General features: G+C 41.3%; 2 protein-coding genes across 10 annotated transcripts in view; one reads left to right on the forward strand and one right to left on the reverse strand.

The window, feature by feature from the left end:
- Positions 1–6483, forward strand: part of prss35 (serine protease 35) — a 47201-nt gene extending 40718 nt beyond the window's left edge. For both annotated transcript variants that reach the window (XM_061818676.1, XM_061818679.1), the window contains exon 2: positions 4051–6483. In XM_061818676.1, the coding sequence (XP_061674660.1) occupies positions 4051–5340 (1290 nt within the window). In that variant the 3' untranslated portion in view covers positions 5341–6483. The remainder of the gene's footprint in view (positions 1–4050) is intronic.
- A 1-nt stretch (position 6484) lies between these two features.
- Positions 6485–20845, reverse strand: part of snap91a (synaptosome associated protein 91a) — a 65036-nt gene continuing 50675 nt past the window's right edge. For 4 of the 8 annotated variants that reach the window (XM_061818669.1, XM_061818666.1, XM_061818667.1 and 1 more), the window contains 12 exons: positions 20492–20575; positions 20129–20197; positions 19651–19851; positions 15107–15178; positions 13927–14142; positions 12200–12397; positions 12104–12122; positions 11810–11900; positions 11639–11725; positions 11181–11321; positions 10790–10886; positions 6485–9140 (listed from right to left, as the gene is read on the reverse strand). In XM_061818669.1, coding sequence (XP_061674653.1) covers positions 10806–10886; positions 11181–11321; positions 11639–11725; positions 11810–11900; positions 12104–12122; positions 12200–12397; positions 13927–14142; positions 15107–15178; positions 19651–19851; positions 20129–20197; positions 20492–20575 — 1259 coding nt within the window. In that variant the 3' untranslated portion in view covers positions 6485–9140; positions 10790–10805. Of the gene's footprint in view, positions 9141–10789; positions 10887–11180; positions 11322–11638; positions 11726–11809; positions 11901–12103; positions 12123–12199; positions 12398–13926; positions 14143–15106; positions 15179–19650; positions 19852–20128; positions 20198–20383; positions 20576–20845 lie in introns of those variants that run through there. The other 4 variants (XM_061818670.1, XM_061818671.1, XM_061818673.1 and 1 more) reach the window with 4 other exon arrangements.

The following is a 20845-nucleotide window of genomic DNA, read 5'->3' on the forward strand; positions in this document are numbered from 1 at the left end:
GTCCCACTTCCACCTTAAATTCTTCTGTCACACCTACAGCAGACCTCACCACTGTTCTGCTGCCCTCATACATGTCCTGTACTATTCTAACATATTTCTCCGCCACACAAGACTTATGCATGCAGTACCGCAGTTCCTCTCTTGGTACTCTGTCATAGGCTTTCTCGAGATCCCCAAAGACACAATGTAGCGCCTTCTGACCTTCTCTGTTCTTTTCCACTAGCATCCTTGTGGCAAATAATGCATCAGTGGTACTCTTTCTGGGCATGAAACCATACTGTTGCTCGCAGATACCTACTTCTGTCCTGAGTCTAGCCTCCGCTACTCTTACCCATAACTTCATTGTGTGGCTCATCAACTTTATTCCTCTATAATTCCCACAGCTCTGAATGTCGCCTTTGTTCTTAAAAATGCGAACTAGAACACTTTTCCTCCATTCTTCAGGCATCTTTTCGCCCGCTAATATTCTGTTGACTAAGTTGGTCAAAAACTCCACAGCCATCTCTCCAAATTGCTTCCATACCTCCACCGGTATATCATCAGGACCAACTGCCTTTCCATTTTTCATCCTTTGTCGTGCCTTTCTAACTTCCCCCTTACTAATCATTGCCACTTCTTGGTCCTTCACACTTACCTCTTCTACTCTTCCTGCACTCTCATTTTCTTCATTCATCAACTTCTCGAAGTATTCTTTCCATCTACTTAGCACACTACTGGCACCAGTCGACATATTTCCATCTCTATCCCTATGTCTGGCCAACCTGTCGGGATCTTTTTCTCCTTCTTTTATGTACAACCTCATCATAGCCTTTGCCACCTCTACCTTTGCCCGACGTCGCATCTCGATGTACTCCTTTTGCCTCTCCTCAGTCCTCTCAGTGTCCGACTTCTTCTTCGCTAATTTCTTTGTGTATGACTTCCTGTATTTTGGGGTTCCACCACCAAGTCTTCTTCTCCCCTTTCCCACCAGAAGACACACCAATTACTCTCCTGCCTGTCTCTCTGATGACCTTGGCTGTAGTAGTCCAGTCTTCCAGGAGCTTCTTCCGTCCATTGAGAGCCTGTGTCACCTCTTTCCGAAAGGCCACACAGCATTGTTCCTTTCTCAGCTTCCACCACATGGTTCTCTGCTCTACCTTTGTCTTCTTAATCTGCCTATCTGCTACCAGAGTCATCCTACACATCACCATCCTATGCTGTCGAGCTACACTTTCCCCTACTACCTTACAGTCAGTAACCTCCTTCAAATTACATTGTCAGCACAAAATATAATCCACCTGTGTACTTCTACCTCCGCTCTTGTAGGTCACTCTATGTTCCTACTTCTTCTGGAAATAAGTGTTCACTACAGCCATTTCCATCCTTTTTGGAAAGTCCACCACCATCTGTCCCTCAAAGTTTCTCTCCTGGATGCTGTACTTACCCATCACTTCTTGATCACCCTTGTTTCCTTCACCAACATGTCCATTACAATCTGCACCAATCACAACTCTCTCTCTTGGATGTACAATATATCAACCTCCTAATCATCATGTCAACCAACTCCTAAGCTTTTCCTGTCATCGTCCCAACATTCAAAGTCCCTACACTCAGTTGTCGGCTCTGTGCATTCCTCTTCTTCTGACGACAACAAATCCGGTTTCTTCCTCTTCTTTGTCTTCGACCCACAGTAGCTGAATTTCCACCGACGTCCTGCAGGTTAGCAGTGCCAGGGTGAGGCGTTGTTAACCCGGGTCACAACCGATCCAGTATGGGATTCTTTAGATGAACCTTCATTATATTTTGGCACAGTTTTTACGCCGGATGCCCTTCGTGACGCAACCCTTCGCATTTATCCCGGCTTGGGACCGGCCTACAGATTGCACTGGCTTGTGCCCCCACAGGGCTGCATTAGGTACAGTAACTGACTATATGTCTTCAAATTCAAATCCCGTCCCCGCCTGTGTGGCGTTTTAATGTTCTCCCCGTACCTGCAGAGGTTTTTTTACTGGCACTCTTGTTTCCTTCCAGATCCCCAAAACATGCATTAATTGGAGATTCTAAATTGCCCATCGGTGTGACTGCAAGTGCCACTGTTGTCTGTCTCCATGTGCCCTGTGATTGGCTTGCAACCAGTTCAGGGTGTACCCTGTGTCCTGCCCCATGACAGCTGGTATTGGCTCCAGCACTCCCACGACGCTTGTGAGGATAAGCGGCTCAGATAATGGATGGATGAACTTGTTAACAATTGTACAACAAATTGTAAATATCAAACTTTAGGACAAACTGGAAGTCACAACAACAACCATGCGCCTTAGCTCTGTGCCTTTAAAGGGCATGGCCAAGTGGTGGATCCAAGAACCATGGGATATTTAGGCCTTTTTGGAACTGAACTCAGCAATGTGGACTTCTGTCATCATACCCATTCATTGTGTATGCGGTGAATAAGCGGGAGGAGGGAACGCATCTCCCATTGCGGCGCAAGATGGGCCTTTGTCACAACACACTCCCAAATTTAAAAACATAAAAATTTGAGCATGGTGATGTCAGAAAGTGGATTCAATAGGAGAGGCGATTGTAGGGTGACTTCAGCATTCTACCAGCAATAAACCAACGAGTGGAAAATGCCCGCCTGTTACTGTGGTGTAAGCTGCTATGTCAGTGCTTCCAAATATAGGCAAGCTTGCTGCATTTGTGCAGTGTCAAAATGTCTTTAGGCTCTGCTTAAGAGTGTAGATGAGAGTGTTGGCCTGTTGGAGCTGCTTACACATGTTCTCATTTTGTATTTCTGTTTGACTGTCCTTGTCAATTAAAGTCTGAGAGCGCATTGGCGACTGACTCACTTCAGTTAAAATGTTAACTAAACTTTGCTTGTTTTTGTAAATAACCTGAAAAAGTTGAAAGTCAAGGCATTCCTAACGCAAGGTTCCACTGCATTGTACAGAGGATATGACTGATATTAAAGGGCTACTGTCATGAAAGGGATCATTTTTAGTATGTTATTAATGGAAAAAACGTCAGCCAATATGGGCCCATGCGTTTTTTCACCACAAAACATGATTTTGAGTATACAGCTTTTTGTAACTCCCGCCATGAGTGACATAAAGGACAGCGGCGCCCTCAAGTGGACTCATTTATTTCCATTAGTTTTACCTCCGGGAAGGTAGCTTGTTGTTCCTTCGTGTTAGTCAAAATGCCAACTCATTGCATTGCTGGACTTTGCTTGAACACTCGGGAGGATGGATTTAGCCTTCATAAGTTTGCAAGAAACCTGGTTCGTTGTGAAAAATGGATTGTGCGGGTGCAGAGGACGAGAGCTTCTTGGGTTCCAAATAACAGGTAGGTGTGTATACAGCTACTAATAAAAAAAAAATAGTTTGGGGCAGACCACGTAATCGGTTTCTCTCATAACGTAGCATAAGATCCGCATATGAAATATGTCAAAAATGTGTGCGTTGGACAGCGTCGGGCTGCTGGGTGGACAGTGGCGAATCTGAAGAACCCAGCCGATAATGCCTCACTCAGCCGCGTGCGCGCAGTAATGCAGCCCGGCTCGGCTCCATTATATGCCACCACGGCGCTGAAACTCAGCCACACCGGCTGCATGAGTTTGGTCATGATTGCATATCATCTGAATATGGCTCAAAACAATCGTGTAATATTGCCCCGAGGGCTCAAAACAATCGTGTAATATTGCCCCAGTAACTTCACTCGGTTGTGTGGTGTTCTCCTTTTCGAAAAGAGTTTCCGTGTCAGAAGGGGCGCGTTTGTCTCCCACAGTTAGGGTGCATCAAGTGTTTTCATTGGCGAATGTCCGGGTGACGTCACAGACAGAGGATGTAGCCAATATAGCGACCACTTGGATATTGTAGAATGACACTTCTGCAACTTTGCGCATGGATGTCGTGCTCTCCTCTCACATTTATTTTTTCGTATACACATTGAAGTGAATAATGTTATATGTATTTTTCATTACAATATCTATTTTAGAATGTTTATAGGGATGACACTTGGGCTTTGAAGACTCTTTCAACATAGTAACCATCCTCCTCCCCATTGTTTCTATTCCAGAGCCAGGCCCAATTAACAATGGGCCCTAAGCACCTGTGTGTCCTGCTCCCGGTGACAATGTTGGTCTTGGCGGCCATCGCCACTGAGCTGACTGCGACGGTTGACGACGAATACACTTGGCCTCAGTGGAATTTGCCTCTGGTAAGGAAAAGGCGCACTCTGCCTCTGAGCAGTCCCAACTTCTCAGCGCATCCTCAACCAGAGGTGAGCGGGATGTGCGGGATCGAGTGTCAGCGTGGCCTCCCATCGCCCCCCTTGGATGACCTGGAACAGCTCCTGTCCTATGAGACGGTTTACGAGAATGGAACGCGCACATATACCTCAGTCTCTGTTGAAGGTCTCAACGAGGTGGCGGATCTGTCCAGAAACCACTCCTCTAGGTCCCGTTACAAAAGAGAGGTATTTGGCATGGACACGCGCTTCACTATTTCTGATAAGCAGTTCTCCACTAAGTATCCCTTCTCCACTACTGTCAAAATTTCCACGGGATGTTCTGGAGTTCTGGTGTCACCCAAACATGTGTTGACCGCTGCCCACTGCATCCATGACGGAGAGGATTATTTGGATGGTGTTCAGAAGCTTCGTGTTGGTATTCTGAAGGAGAAGTCTAGAAAAGGAAAAGGAGGCAAAGGGAGAGGAGGACGAGGGAAAGGCAAAAAGAGAAAAGGGGATGGCGCTAAAGAGGAAGTAAAGCAAGTGGAAGAGAAGGAGGGGAGCCGTAAAGGAAAGGAAGGAAAGGGCAGAAAGAGCCGAAGCCGCCGCAGCGCAGAGTCTGAGAAACCTTCATTTCGGTGGACCAGGGTCAAGAAAACCCAAGTGCCAAAGGGTTGGTTCAAAGGTGTGTCTGATAGACTGACTGCAGATTATGACTACGCAGTTCTGGAGCTGAAGCGAGCCCCAAAAGTGAAGCACATGGATCTGGGTGTTATCCCCTCAGTCAAGAAGCTTCCTGCAGGAAGAATCCACTTCTCTGGTTTTGATGATGACCGGCCAGGGAACCTGGTGTACAGGTTCTGCTCTGTGTCTGACGAGTCCAATGATTTGTTGTACCAGTACTGCGATGCCAAATCCGGCTCCAGTGGTTCTGGGGTATATGTCCGTCTCAAAGAGCCTGGCAAGAAGAAGTGGAAGAGAAAGATCATTGGGGTGTTCTCTGGTCACCAGTGGGTGGATGTTAATGGAAATGGGCTGCAGCAGGATTACAATGTTGCAGTGAGGATAACGCCTCTCAAGTATGCCCAAATCTGCTACTGGGTCCACGGGGACTCAAGTGAGTGCCAGGTGTCCTAAGACAACGACGGAGTCCCTAAGTTCTACTTTGAAACCAAATGGCCCCCAGTCTCCTCGACCCTTGGTGCAGTCTTGCATCCTGCCTGTGCTTCTTGCCACACTCAATCTACAAACACACACACAGCCCACAGCCATACAGACTCGGTGTTGACAACAACAGGAACTCGATGACACGTATAGAGAACTGTGGCTTTTCTAATTTATTTGCAAAAATAACAACAGAAAAACAAGCATTTGAATTGTTTATAGAGCATTACAATCTGGAGTTTTGTTTCGAGTTGTGTTACTTTGTCGGCTACATTTCTAAAAATTGCCTCAACTTTTCTAATTATGTCTTTTTCTAACAAACGGTTCGAGAGAGACTTGCCATCTTGCAAAGCTCTCGCTGTTGAGATTGTGATTGGCTTTGACAAGACCCAGGACATAAATTCATGTCAACCATATTGCAAAAACAAATTTAGGTACACAAATAATGAATAAATCAATGATGAACATTGAATAAGTTGGTGTTTTGCAGTGTGTAAGTCTAAAAGTTGTTCTATGTCTATCAGGTTCTGTGCCAGTCGAACTGGTTCTCGTGGATGCTTCCCTTAAATTGTCCCACCATCTTTTCTTTGGTCTTCAAAAGCAGTGAAATGTTTTCATTGGTGTGCACATAAAACTATTAATGCTTACCCAGCATACATGGTGCTAATTTATCAAACTATAAGCTTTTTATTTCCCCCCCTCCCAGGGAAAGGGGAACTTACTACTGTAACTATGAATTTGAGGCTGTTGTGCTAAGATTGGCTCAAACCTTTCAATAACTTAATTGATAATTTATTTAATTTCTCTTGCGCAAATGGGTTTCATTTGACCACAGATATCAGATTGTTTTATATCCACAAATTGTAATATGAAATGCAGCCATTTTTTTCATGTTGCTGATGTTTCAAAAAACATTTGGTCAAAACCAATAAATACTAAATTCCTGATATTAATTATGTAGATTGATGTACTATTAATCCATTCAGGATTAATGTGTATATGTGTGTTTGTGTTCATGACTAACTCAAAATCTTATTGTGTACGGTTATTGTAAACGCAAGTTTGCAATTACAATTTCACATAGACATACATCCAGCAGTCAGTATGGCAGTTTCTAGATTTCATTTACAAGGTGTTACAGAAAGATTCCTGGATTGGTGTCGCGGAATATGTATTTCAGACCCAACCTACATATTTGCCCTTTCAATGTGAACTACACAATCAACCGTTACATCCGTGAAGAGATTCTGCAGCATTTGCCTGTTCTGTATGTGAGAAAAAGTGAGCATTGTGGCAGGACAGCTCAGGACTGCTTCCACCTTTAACAACGCGCCTGCCCTGAGCATCCAACCCTTCCTGACTGGGGAAGAGCATCACTTTGCTGGAGGAAGCTCTCACCCAAAGGGGCTCCACGTGCTTTCATTCATTCTTTCTTACGCTCAAGTGCGTCATCAAGGGGAAGCATTTTGAAGATGTGGATAATATCCAGATGGTCCCTGACAAAGGAACTAAGTTGGATCTTTTCAGGAGTGCATGGAGCCGTGGCGAAGGAGGCCATGAAAGTGTGTTAGACACCATAAGGATTAATTTGAACGGGAAAACCTGAAAGATTGGTTTTGAAATATTTATTTTGTGACACCAGTCCCAAAACATTTCTCTCAAATTTTACAGGGTACCAATATCTTCTAATTATATGACTAGTAATGCATTTATCACAAAGCTATGTAACAATATTTAAATATATTTGCAGCAATTTGTAATAAGAATTATCAACAAGAAGCACAGAAGTAACCACCCATTTATTTTCTAATGTATTTGTCATCATAAGAGTTATGGCGAGCTGACGCCTGTCCCAGCTGACTTTGGGCAAAATGTGGGGTACACCCTGGATTGGTTGCCAGGCCATTGCAGGGCACAGGACCAAAGAATAATTAGCGTTATGAATAGTGCATGATTGTAACCACAGAGGACACATGATCACTTTAAAGAAACAGTGTCGATCATGCATTAGTATTGATCGTGTAATTACATTTCGATTGCATGGCATTCTCTAAAGTACTGTATTGTAACATTTCTAGATTCCCCAGTAAAACTTCATACTCTAGAAAATCAGCCTCCTTAAGCAGCTCTGTTTATAAAAAAAGAAAAAAAAGAAAAAACGCACCCAAGATCCACGAGTAATTATGTTAATAAGACACACGAAGTGGAAAAAGAGCATTTCAATTCGTCTTTTAGTTTATTGCATCTCAAAGGGCTTACATGCACTGTGAAGGGACATCATACACTAAATAAATTAAACAAAAATAAAAATCTTGTAACTCAGTGCATGAAAATGTTCAATCTGCATCAGATCTCTTTTGTACAACCTTATGGTTTAAACAGAAAACTCAAATGGCAGGGGATGTATCATTGTATTTCTAATGCAAAAAGCATGTAGTCCAAATCCCCATTAACACACAAACACACACAAACAAGTGTAAAATGAAGGCTAACATTGTGAGTCAAAACTACTGTGGGATTCTGCAGTGCACACAGAAACACTAAGAGGTCTTACAATGGAACTACAAATCCTTGATGACAAAAAATAAATAAATAAATAAATAAATAAAAAATAAATAAAAAAAGAATTTCAAGCAAATTGCTATCGACTCTTCAAAATACTTGTTAATATCCAGAGATTTGGTCTCAGGGCTATAAAATACAAAGGCAGATCATTAGTTGAAGAGAAAATTGCTCTATTATACAAGATTGCCCAGAGTTTGCATCTTTGGAAACCATCTCTACTTTAACTAGAAAAAAAAATCTCCTATTGAATTTGTTAATCCCCACAAATACTTTTTTTCAATGCATACAATAAAAGGGGGAACTGTTTCATTGAGGAGCAATTTAAATGTGTTGCCATGGTAAATAACTAAATATTTTTCACTGGAAATTGTATTTAGAACTAAGGTTTGGCCTTCCATTGCAAAAGAGGTAAACATCAACTATAGCCTTGGGAGGGACATCATTCAGAATTAGATGAGATAACTGACACAAAAAGAGCAACATAGAAAAAAAAGCCACAAAAAAAGCCTCAATGTTTGTATGTTCCAATTTCTCAAAAGCCCATACATTAATAATATACAATAAAATGATCACGTTTTTTTTCTTTCAAATAATGACAGAATTATGCCCACGACTCCTTACAGTTTCATTTCACGTTGATATTTCTCTTCAACAGACATACAGGACATAATAATCAAAATTCACCAGAGGAGTCTATGTACAACATTTGAAACCGCTCTGTAAACAAGACACAACATAGTTCTAAAAAAAATACAGTTAATTTACTCAGCACTCTTGTCCAATTGGACCAAAACAAAGAAGGTCTCATCCCTCTGTGTCAAGGGGCCGGGGAACAAGACTGGGCGGAGCTTAGGAGGACACCAACGTACAATCCGTCATTCAACACAAGAAATAAATCTAATCACATATGCCTTCACTTTCACTCAAGAATATTTTTGGGGGAGATTTTGCCTGGGACGAAAAAGGTTAGAACATCTACATGAGCACACACTTGTACTTCTTTTCTCATATATATTCAGATACTGTTTATAATCCGCTATGGTTCACTTTCACAGTTTGTGCTACAACATCACACAAGAGAAGGAAACAGGAAGTGGATGGAGGAGAGAGGCTCTTATCACGTCAAGTAACAGACAGCGAGAATTGACAGGGCATTTGGCATCCTGAAATCTTGAGAGACGCCGGAAAAACAACGAGAGCATCCGACTCTGTCGAGGAAAAGATTGAGATCAACAAGGAAGGACATATCTGATCTCATTATTTTATTCAATTAAAACTTGGACTGCAATGTACGAGGTGCAATCCAAAAGTAATGACCGCTATTTGATTTAACCTACTAATTGATTTTTTTTTCCCAGAAACGTTCCCAGTGTGTTGTTTAACTACTTGTTTGAAAATGTATTAAGAAGAGAAGCGAGAAAACAGTTGTTTAGGCCTGTTGTCTTAATGTGAGCTTTTTTGGAAATGTCATACCCCTCAGAAGCAGAGAGTTGTGACTAAAGATTTTACCTTGAAAGGGCAACCGACACAAGACATTTTCAAAAGGTTGCAAAATATGTATGACAAAGCTGCAGTAGACTACAGCCAATGACGTAGAATAAAAACGAGACTGCACACTCTGCATCCATTATTGGTTCCGCCATGGTCAACAGGCTCTGACTTCTGGTCAGGGCAAAAAGTATGGTAAACATACACCCATTGTTATGGGAAACAATGCAATAAATATACAACAATTAATTATGAAAGTTCAGCTCAAACACACTCACAGGTGAAAAATTACTTCTTTGCGACCGCCTGCACGGTTTTGACAGCTAACAGCACAACAAAAAAAGTTAATGTATTCCAGTCAAATTTGATGTTATCGTGTTTCACAATGTACAATTGTAACAATGTCAAAGGATGTCAACTTTCACGTGAAATAGTACCCAAAGCAATGTTTTGCCCTTACCGGGAATTGACCACGTGAAACGGGCCTGTGCACAGTCCAGTTTTTATTCTACGTCATTGACTACAGCACTGTCAAAAAGAAAAGTCACAAGATGCTTCATTCAGCCAATTCATCACCTTTCTGACACTCCAAAAGCTCTAAACAAGCTTCCTTGTCCCCATCTGTGAGTCGTCTGGGAAGGCACCTGGCATAAACATTTGCAAAGCCGAGCTACCACTTTTACACAATTTATGCAGCACTCCCAGAAATTTCGCAGTCATCAATGGTGAATCTATGAGGTTCTGTAATCACTTCCTTGATCCTAGCAATATTACCAAGATTAACCGCTGAGCTTGTTCTCTCCCTCCTTTGCTCATCTTGGTTTGTGGGCAATTAAATCAGCTTCTTTTTTGTTTTTTTACCTTTGATCCTGGACACCCACTTTTGACTACACTGCAGGCTAATGCAGCTTCTATATACACATTTTGCAAACACCTGAAAATCTTTAGTGGTGGTTCCCCTTCTAATGGAAAAAAAAATTCACCACTCGCTACCTTTAATGGGCATCCAACATCATTTCCAAAATGGCTGAAAGGAAGAGGACAGAAAAAAAAACCTTTAAATCAAGTATTTAAACTACAAACTGGGGACTTTTCAGGAAAGAATGTACTTATTGGTAGGATAGCTGATTAGCAATTTATTATTATAAATGCATATGCAGTACTTTTGTAAATCTTTCAAGAGATGTTATAACTGGACCAAATTGTGCATGACTTGTTTAGAGTCTGACCATTTAACAGCTGCCAATTCTTGTTATACAGTACCACAAGTCGTGGAAGTCTAAGCAATAAAACCCCTAGATATTCTTTTCTTCTGCTTGAAAATGTCAATGTCTTAATATGTCATCACAAAATGACGACTGCAACATACCCTGGCTTCATTTGCGTTATAAGAAGTCCTTAAGGTCAAGTTCTGCCAGGGGATCCTTTGGCTTTTTGGGACTCTGACTTGCAGGTCCAGGAGAAAGCTGTGAAAACCCCCCATAAAAGAACACATACAATATATATTAGATAGATAGATAGATAGATAGATAGATAGATAGATAGATAGATAGATAGATAGATAGATAGATAGATAGATAGATAGATAGATAGATAGATAGATAGATAGATAGATAGATAGATAGATAGATAGATAGATAGATAAAATGTTTGCATATTACAATGACAGTACAGATTATTTTTATTTCCATTCTTTTCTATGGGAGCAACTGTTTTGAAAAAACAAACATTCAAGTTTTAAGCGTTGTATGAGTTTTTACCGGCGCTCCAGGTGCTGTCGCAGCACCTACAGGTGCATGTCCGACTACTCCGGCAAAGGGTGGTCTCATTATGGGCTGACCCATCATAGGCTGGCCCATCATGGGCTGCATCATGGAAGCTCCTGGCCCCCCTGCAGCCGCCTGAACACAGTTCGTGTGCCAGGCAGATTTAAGCAAGGTATTTGAGGAATAAATTTTTTTGATAGCTCAAAACCTTCCGCTAAAGCAAGGTAAGGTCTAAGGCAAAAAAAATGCAAAATATATATTCTATTATTCTCGGTGAGTAAATCATTAAGAAATGTCCAAAGTTAATAAATAGGTATCGTAAGTAATGGACATTAAACATTTATTTTAATTTTAATTAAGTACAGAAGGTGAATCAGTACTCCTACTTTTAGAAAAGTATTCTCCTTAAGAACAGTGTATGAGTACTTTGTCAACCTCTAGAAACGACTCACCATTCCAAAGCCAGGCTGTGCACTCATTGGTGGGACCATCGTTCCAGTAGAGGACGCTGATCCTGGTCCTCCAGGAGCTACACCTGCCTGAATGCAGTTCACCACATGACTGAATGGTATTTTGTCAAAAAGACACGTGTACTGAGCCCAGATTACAGCAAATGTTCTCACCATGGGGACACCTGATGTGGTCCAGCTTGTGGGGGCCACATGAGGCGTCCAGTTGGCTCCTCCAGTCAACTTCTTTTCACTCTGTGGGTCCCTACAAGGATTATTATTCAATAAGTCATGGAATTATTTAGATGGTCCACCTCCGAACACAGAGAACATAGGTAACATTCAACATAACTTTGAAAACATTTGTAGCATCAATTGAGTGGAAATCATTCAAACAAACAAACGGAACAAAAGACAGCCAAGCAACATGAACAGTATCTAATGAGTTTTAGAAATGCCTACACTTACTTTTTCTTCACTCCCAAGTCTGACGGTAGGAAAGAAAGAGGAGCACATTAACTTGAGTTTTAAAGGAAATCAGACATTTCGGTATACAGGATGTACCTCCGACCAGGTTGGCCAATGACGAGTCAAGGTCCCCAGCAATAGTTTTGGTCGGGGGTGGGGTTGCAGGTGGAGCAGCTGCAACGCTTTCGACTGTAACGGGAGTTCCCATGTTCCCCACAGCGCTGCCTGCCACGCTTCCCCCAGTGCTCTGTGGCGTTACAGCGGGCATCAGCAAGTCACCTAATCCGTCAAACACTTGAAGAAAGGTCGGAAAGGCACAACTTTAGAAAGACAAGGCTGCTAATACTCAGTCTATCTCGGATGCAGGCAGTGGGCAGATTTGTAACCAGACAGGATAAGGCAAGGGAAAAAATCCAGCTGTTCTCACTCAACGTTAATCAAATGTGGAGACGCAAAGTGTGGGACCTTATTTGAATATTCAAATCGATAGAAACAACACTGAATTGCTAGCGTACACTTAAGACTTGCACTGATTTATACCAGTTATTTTCCTTTCATGTAGAATATTGTATTTCTCTGTGCTTGTCACTGTCTGACGATGGGTAAAAATGTTTCATTTTGAAATTTAAAGTGCAAAATGAGTGTAATATCAATATCATAGGATCATGTGCATCATAGCGCTCAGTAGTAATAGTGTAGTATGCTATTCGTATTCTGATCTTCAAGACAAACTAGTATTTCGTATATGGTAATCATTTGAACATATGGTTCTCAGTTCACTGCACTCATTAGCAGAGTTAATGTTATTATTCCCCAATCACAGTCACCTGTATCTTTGATTCCATTTGGATAAAAATCAATACTTGAGATAACCATGGAAAAATAATTCTATTCTTCAGCAGATTGTCTAGAGTCCGACCAATATGATTCTTAGCAAAACACAATTCCAATAATGGATTATTCACCTGATTCATTCAAGAAATGTATAAACAATAATATTACTTATTTTTTTGGGTGCCTTAGTGCTTACCAGAATAAAGTTATGAATTACAGGCAAAATATTTGACTTTTTGCAATACTTTGTCCATACCATTTGCTTAATTTTCCAAAAATTAAAACACAAAAAAGTTATTTTTAAGTTTTTAAAAATGTTTCTTTCATTGTCATTATTTTTGTCTTATGTCATATGTTAAAAAACTGCAAAAAATGGGCAAAAAAATTGGCAAATATTTGCCATTTGAAAAGGGATAATATCTTCCAATTAATTGACTAGGCCCTAATATTTTGTCTCATGCAGGAGACACCAAGGGATTATGACAAGACATTAAGCATGCGAAATATCCTGAAACGAGAGGGGGACTTTAAAAAGTGCACATGCTGCAATGCACTGTGGAGTTCAACTCACCAATTAAACATTAGAAGAAGCAAGCAAGAGGAAGCCAGCAGAGAAGAAGGGGTGAAGATGAAGGAAGTGGGGGAGAGTGAATGAAGCAAAAGAGAGCACGTGTGAAGCAGAAGAAAGCACAGCATTTGTGATTGCGCCACATTGAAACAAGCTAGGTCTGGACTGAGACTAGGACTGAGCCATGGTGAGAAGGTAAGCCGTGAGCAACGGTGGTAAAAGCATGTCACAGTATGTCATCCAAGCACAAATAATTACAGCAGCCTTCGTCGAGCTGACGTCCAACTTGCTATGTTTTAGTGTACGATACACTTTAACGTCGACTATCAAATTAGGAAGAATGTTCACGTGATATATTCATCGTTTCTTTCCAAGTGAATGATATTCTTGACATGAATTAAAAAATTTAAATGCCACTCACTCGAAGCATCAAAGCCGCCAGAGAGCGCCGGTGTGGTTCTTGCCGGTTCAGCTGTGGGAGGTACCATTGGTACAGCTGGCACAGGTGGTGTCGGAGAGGGAAGTGAACCCAGAGGTTCAAATCCCGACTCGAGAAGATCATTCTGAACTGGAGCTGGAGCGAAGGCTTGGGCCAAGCCCGGGGCCGCGGTGGGTGCCAGGGTAGGCGACATGAGGTCTAACGAACAGACAAAGAGCATGGACTTATTACTATTTGCAATAATATCCAGCCATCCATTTTCAATACCTTGACTAGTTGCAAGCCAATCACAGAGCGACTATAAACAAACAAACATTGGACAATTTAGAATATTCAATAAACCTACTTTGCATGACTTTAGGATACGGGAGTACTTGTAGAAAACCCAAGAAAGCACCATATCATGCGAATCCAACAGACTTACCCAGAGCCAAGAAAAAGCAAACGTTATGAGCCAATAGCAGCACTGCTTGTGTGGTAGTCAGGCAAATGACTGAACGTGTATCTTGGTGTATGCTAAAAAATAGTTGTTCCATTTTAGTATGTTTACAGTAAAATTAAACAAAAAGAGAATTATATGTTGTGTATTTGAAACAACCACATAACTGCATGAAAGTTCACAAACTTAATCTTCTTCATCTTTTCCTTTCGGCTTGTCCCGTTAGGGGATGCCACACTGTGTTGTCTTAGATTAATGCTAGTGCATAATTGGAAACGCAACAGATGGGCATGGGGAGAACAAACTCCACACAAGTAGAGCCAGGATTTGAAACCCGGTCCTCAGAGCTTTGAGGCAAAGGCTCTAACCCGTCGTAGATCACGCCACCTGAAATCTTTACATTCTATTCACTTACATATGTTATTACTGTTTTTTTTTCGTTAGTTTTTTTAAGTAAAACATTATTAAGCGCTTGTTTCCTTATTAAAACATTGTTTTTTGGGTTGAGGATTCATGGTATTACATATTCATTCCAATGGAAAAAGTAATTTTAGATCAGCGTATTTTGAGTTATGACTCTCTCGATGCTCACAATTATGATAAACTTGTATCTCAAGGCACCAACTGAAATATTTTTTGAATTGTAAGCATATTTTTCAAATTAGTTCACTGACCTGATGATCCAGACCTTAAAAAAATATACTGAAGCCAAAAGAGGTGTACCTCCCAGTAAGTCGCCTCCAGGTCCCGGAGGAGCTGAGCTCTCGGTCTCCTTCATTGAGCCAGTGAAGGAGTCTGCAGTGGCAGCCAGTTAGCCATAACAAAACAGAACAAAACGTGCAAGAGAAGAGTAAACACCAACGGCACAATGGAATTTTAGTTCTTTCACTGTTAAACACATTGTCCAAACAGATATTTCAAGATATTTTACTTTATCGAGAATGTGCTAAATGGGACCACTGGAAGAAACAGGTGATGACTCACAGTAGGTGCAGGCTGAGGCATCTCCTTTTGGGCAGGAACTTACAAGAGCAACATCAGGGGAGTGTGAAGTGTATGCTGTTGTCTTGTGAAGAGATTGCAAGCTAATATGCGCTGATCTACAGAGCAATGGTGAATTTGAATGAAAACATTTCACACTATTATTCTATGACATAATATTATTTCTACTAATGAATAAAATGTTGTGTGCAGTTAATTGAGATGTGTCTTTGTAATTAAAGTGTGGCAAAGGTAACTTAAAAATTGTACTCAGTAAGGAAATGTAGTTAGCTTTATTTTATATCCTTTAAATCTACATATCCTTTACATTTTTTATACTCGAACCTTCTTACCCAAATACCCTTTTAACATTAACTTTAACATAGACTAGGTAGTATGTGAATTGTGCTACTCGTGCTGACTTTGTTTATTTGACTGCTTCAATTTGGATTTTAACATAGATTAAGTTGTATGGTAATTGTGTACATTATATGTTGACTTTGTTTATTTGATTGCTTTTTTTGACTTTCTGCAGGCCTTTGGGGAACACAAGACTGTGCGACCTGTAGGCCAATCCCAAGCACAGATAAATGCAGAGGGTTGCGTCAGGAAGGGCATCCGGCATAAAACTGTGCCAAACATATATGAGCATTTATCAAACAAATTCCATAACAGATAAGTCGTTCCACGGGCTAAATATATTATTATTATTATTTCTAATACATATATAAATAAAATATAAATATACTCTGGTACTGTTAATCTGCAAGGCATAGGTAGAAATTCAGATAATGTAGGTCAAAGGCAAAAAAGAGGAGGAAAGTGGCTTGGACGGCAGAAGAAGAAGAGAAATGCACAGACCCTACAGCTGTGTGTCGGGAATAGCTCAGGAGTTAGTTGACATGATGATTAGGAGAAAAGGTTGATATATTGTACATCCAAGAGTGCAAGTGGAAAGGGAGAAAGGCTGGAAATTTAATTATTAATAAATTTAATTTAAATCAGGGTTTAAATTATTTTACCATGGAGTAGATGGGTAGAGAAATGGAGTAGGGGTTATTCTAAAGGAAGAGCTGGCTAAGAATGTATTGGAGGTGAAAAGAGTATCAGATGGAGTGATGAGGATGAAATTTGAAATTGAGGGTATTGTGTATAATGTGATTAGCAGTTATGCCCCACAGGTAGAATGTGACCTCGAGTTGAAAGAGAAATTCTGGAAGGGACTAGACAAAGTAGTCCTGAGCATCCCAGAAAGAGAGAGAGAGAGAGAGAGAGGAGAGAGGAGAGAGAGAGAGGAGAGAGGAGAGAGAGAGAGAGAAGAGAGAGAGAGAGAGAGAGAGAGAGAGAGAAGAGAGAGAGAGAGAGAGAGAGAGAGAGAGAGAGAGAGAGAGAGAGAGTTGTGATCGGTGCAGATTTCAGTCGACATGTTGGCGAAGGAAAGAGCGGAGATAAAGAAGTCATGGATGGGTAAGTACGGCATCTGTAGCTCATTGGTTAGAGCACTGGTTTGGTAAACCAGGGGTTGTGGGTTCGTATCCCACTGGGGCCTCCAGTCCCTGAGAAGGGTTGCGTCAGGAAGGTCATCCAGCGTAAAAATTGTGCCAAACATATATATAGGTTCATCTGAGATGATACGCTGTGGCGACCCCGAAAGGGACAAGCCGAAAGAAACATACACAGGAACATAGAGTGACCTACAAGAGTGGAGGTAGAAGAGTAGATGGAAATAGCACTTTGAGAAGTTTATGAATTAAGAAAATGGGAGAGAAGGAAGAGTAGAAGAGGCGAGCGTGAATGACCAGGAAGCAGCAATGATTAGTAAGGGAGAAGTTAGAAAGGCACCGAACAGGATGTAAAATGGAAAGGCAGTTGGTCCTGATGAAATACCAGTGGAGGTATGGAAGCAATTTGGAGAGGTGGCTATGGCGTTTTTGACCAACATATTCAATAGAATACTAGCGCAAGAGAAGATGCCAGAAGAATGTAGGAAAAGTGTTGTAGTTCCCATTTTAAGAACAAAGGCGATGTTCAGAACTGTGGAAACTACAGAGGAATAAAGATGACAAGCCACACAATGAAGTTATGGGAAAGAGTAGTGGAGGCTAGACTCAGGACAGAAGTAAGTATCTCCGAGCAACAGTATAGTTTCATGCCTAGAAAGAGTATCACAGATGCATTATTTGGCTTGAGGACGCTCAGAAGGAGCTACATTGTGTCTTTGTAGACCGAGAGAAAGCCTATGACAGAGTACCAAGAGAGGAACTATGGTACTGCATGCACAAGTCCGGTGTGGTGGAGAAATATGTTAGAATAGTACAGGACATGTATGAGGACAGCAGAACAGCGGTGAGATGTGCTGTAGGTGTGTCAGAAGAATTTAAGATGGAAGTGGGACTGCATCAGGGATCTGCCCTAAGCCCCTTCCTGTTTGCGGTAGTAATAGATGACAGATGAGGTTAGATTGGATTTCCCTTGGACCATGATGTCCGCAGATGATATTGTGATCTGCAGTGAAAGCGGGGAGCAGGTGGAGGAACAATTAGAAAGATGGAGGCATGCACTGGAAAGGAGCGCAATGAAGATTAGCCAAAGTAAAACAGAATATATGTGCACGAATGTGAGGGGCGGAGAGGAGGAGTGATGCTCCAGGGAGAAGAGATAGTGAGGATGGATGACTTCAAATACTTGTTGTCAACAATCCAGAGCAATGGAGAGTGAGGTAAAGAAGTGAAGAAATGGGTCCAAGCGGGGTGGAACGATTGGCGGAAGGTTTTCTGGTGTTCTATGCGACAGAAGAGTCTCCGCTCGGATGAAGGGCAAGGTTTATAAAACAGTGGTGAGGCCGGGCAGTATATATGGATTACAGAGAGTGGCTCTCGAGAAACAACAGGAAGCAGAACTGGAGGAAGCAGAAATGAAGATGCTGAGGTTTTCGCTTGGTGTGAACAGGTTGGATAGGATTAGAAATGAGCTCATAACAGGGACAGCCAAAGTTGGATGTTTTGGAGACAAGGTTAGAGAGGGCAGACTTCGATGGTTTGGACATGTTCAGAGGTGAGAGAGTGAGTATGTTGGTAGAAGGGTGCTGAGGAAGGAGTTGGCAGGCAAAACAGCGAGAGGAAAACCAAAGAAAAGGTTGATGGATGTGGTGAGGGAGGGCTTGAAGACTGTGGGTGTTTGTGAGGAAGATGCACAAGATGGGCTTAGATGGAAAATGATGACACGCTTTCGCAACCCCTAATCGGGATAAGCCAAAAGGAAAAGAAGAAGAAACTAGCTTTATTTTGTCTCAATTTGACTTTGAAACAAACGCTTTGTATTTGAAGACAAAGACGTTACACAGCACTGGCGCTATATTTACCACCGGTACTTATTACTGTAACTTTTACTTGGAAAATATGTTTCACATGTTTTGAGGACTAACAAATTGTGGTAATACCATACCATTATTTTCATGTATGAGCTATATACTTTGCATGATTTCATGATTCTAAACATTTAAAATGTGGTGTAGGTACTGTATTTGTTAGGATACTCCAACACTACTTACAGAAAGAACCCAGGGATCATGCTATGGCCCGACCGATGCCAAATTCCAGTATTTGGTAGGATAAAATTCAAATGGCTAATTAATCACTGAATCTATATACTTATTTTGTTAGAGAGAGAGAGAGAGAGAGAAAGAGAAAGTGAGAGAGAGAGAAAGTGAGAGAGAGAGAGAGAGAGAGAGAGAGAGAGAGAGACAGACAGACAGAGAGACAGTCAGACAGCTAGAGAGAGAGAGAGAGAGAGAGAGAGAGAGACATGACGGCATAATTAACTAAACAAAACACAAGTCTCTGGAGTCTATTTTTGGTACAGCATCATTTTTTGTCAATGTCAACATGACCAAGCACACTGGCATGATAATTTTGTATAAAAGGTGAAAGTTTTAAACATTTTCAAGCATGTTTAATATTTATTTACAGTAACGTTGTACTGGACTGGTGTTTTAGGCCAAACAAAAAAAACTGCAAAATAATAATTTTGCATTGTAGAATTATATCTTCATCTTTGTCCCTAATAGGTTAGAACAGACTGACATTCCATGTCTGAAAAATCTACCCCTAATTCATATTTTCTAGGTGCTTGTCAACCCAAGTTAGTTGAACATGCCATCTATCAAATAGAGCATTAAAAACCCCAACAGTGTGTAATTCGTTTATTACATCAAAAATCCCCAGTTCATAAGAGACAAAGTATGCTAAATTATTATTAAGAAAGTATGAGGGCAGTGTGAGACATACCGAGTAGGTCAATGACTGGGGTCGGTTCTACTTGAGGTGCAATGGAGGCCTCGGTGGCATAAGCAGCATTAGTAGCTTGTGTTGGAGCAACAACAGGAGCAGCTGCTGAAGCAGGAGCGATGTCAGGAGCAGGAGCGGGAGCAGGAGCAGGAGTAGAAGCAGAAGCAGGAGCTATACCAGGAGCAGGAGCAGGAGCAGGATCTGAAGATGACATTGAGATGAAATGCAAAAGGACAATGAAGCAGAAAGAGGTTCATGCTAATTAATAGAGAAGCATGTTTTTTGGGTGAGTGCAACATTATTATCTTGGGAGGGCTAACATTCTATAGCAAAGGAAGCAAAGCAAGAAAGCGGGCCTTCATGCATCTTTCCCACCTCTTTTGAACGGGGCTGTTCATGACAAGTGGAGGATTGCTGTACCCTTCATAACAAAAGGAAAACAGAAGGGGTGCCATTAAAGTAATGCACCTTAACTCACCAGTGACAATGTCTCCAGATGGAACCGGCTCAGGCAAAGGAGAAGGCCCCCGTGAAACAGCAGGGAGGTCTACCGGTAATAAACCAACGCAAGTAAGAGGCAGGTGTGCAAGAAAGAAGAAAATGGTGGAGGTCGAGGAGCAAAGAAAAATATTAGCATAGCAGGTAGAAACAGCTCAGGTAAGAAAGCAGGTTCGGGGAGAACACAATGCTTGTGGGTGTCATGCACAGCTCTCGTATCACTATGGGGACAAACCAAGATGTGGAGGAGGAAGGGACTACTGGACAGGGGAGTGGAGTTGTTGGCAGCAGAAGAGATGAACAGGTTTCACACACACAGGTACATGCTGATCAGCTCCTGTACCTGCACCAAAAAGGTCTACGCTAGGAGTGGTAGCAGCTTTGGATTCTGTGGTGGGACTTTGCTCAGGCATAGAATCAAGCATATCTATAACACACAATCACATTATGTACATTCAGATTTCAAGTACAGCACACATACAACAAGGAGTTAACAAAAGATTAAAAATAACATAATTCAAGGGAAATATAACCAATATATATAAAATATTTCACATCTGCAAAAAATTGCAGATTTGTTTAGAAATGTTATGACTGTACTTGTGAATGAGAGCAATTTGTAGATCCAATCTGCCATAATACAGTCGATAGTGAGATGTGTAATTTTGAATTTTGTGCAATGCAAAAGTAATGAATT

The sequence above is a fragment of the Syngnathoides biaculeatus genome, chromosome 5 (assembly GCF_019802595.1).
Source record: "Syngnathoides biaculeatus isolate LvHL_M chromosome 5, ASM1980259v1, whole genome shotgun sequence".
NCBI classification, from domain to species: domain Eukaryota; kingdom Metazoa; phylum Chordata; class Actinopteri; order Syngnathiformes; family Syngnathidae; genus Syngnathoides; species Syngnathoides biaculeatus.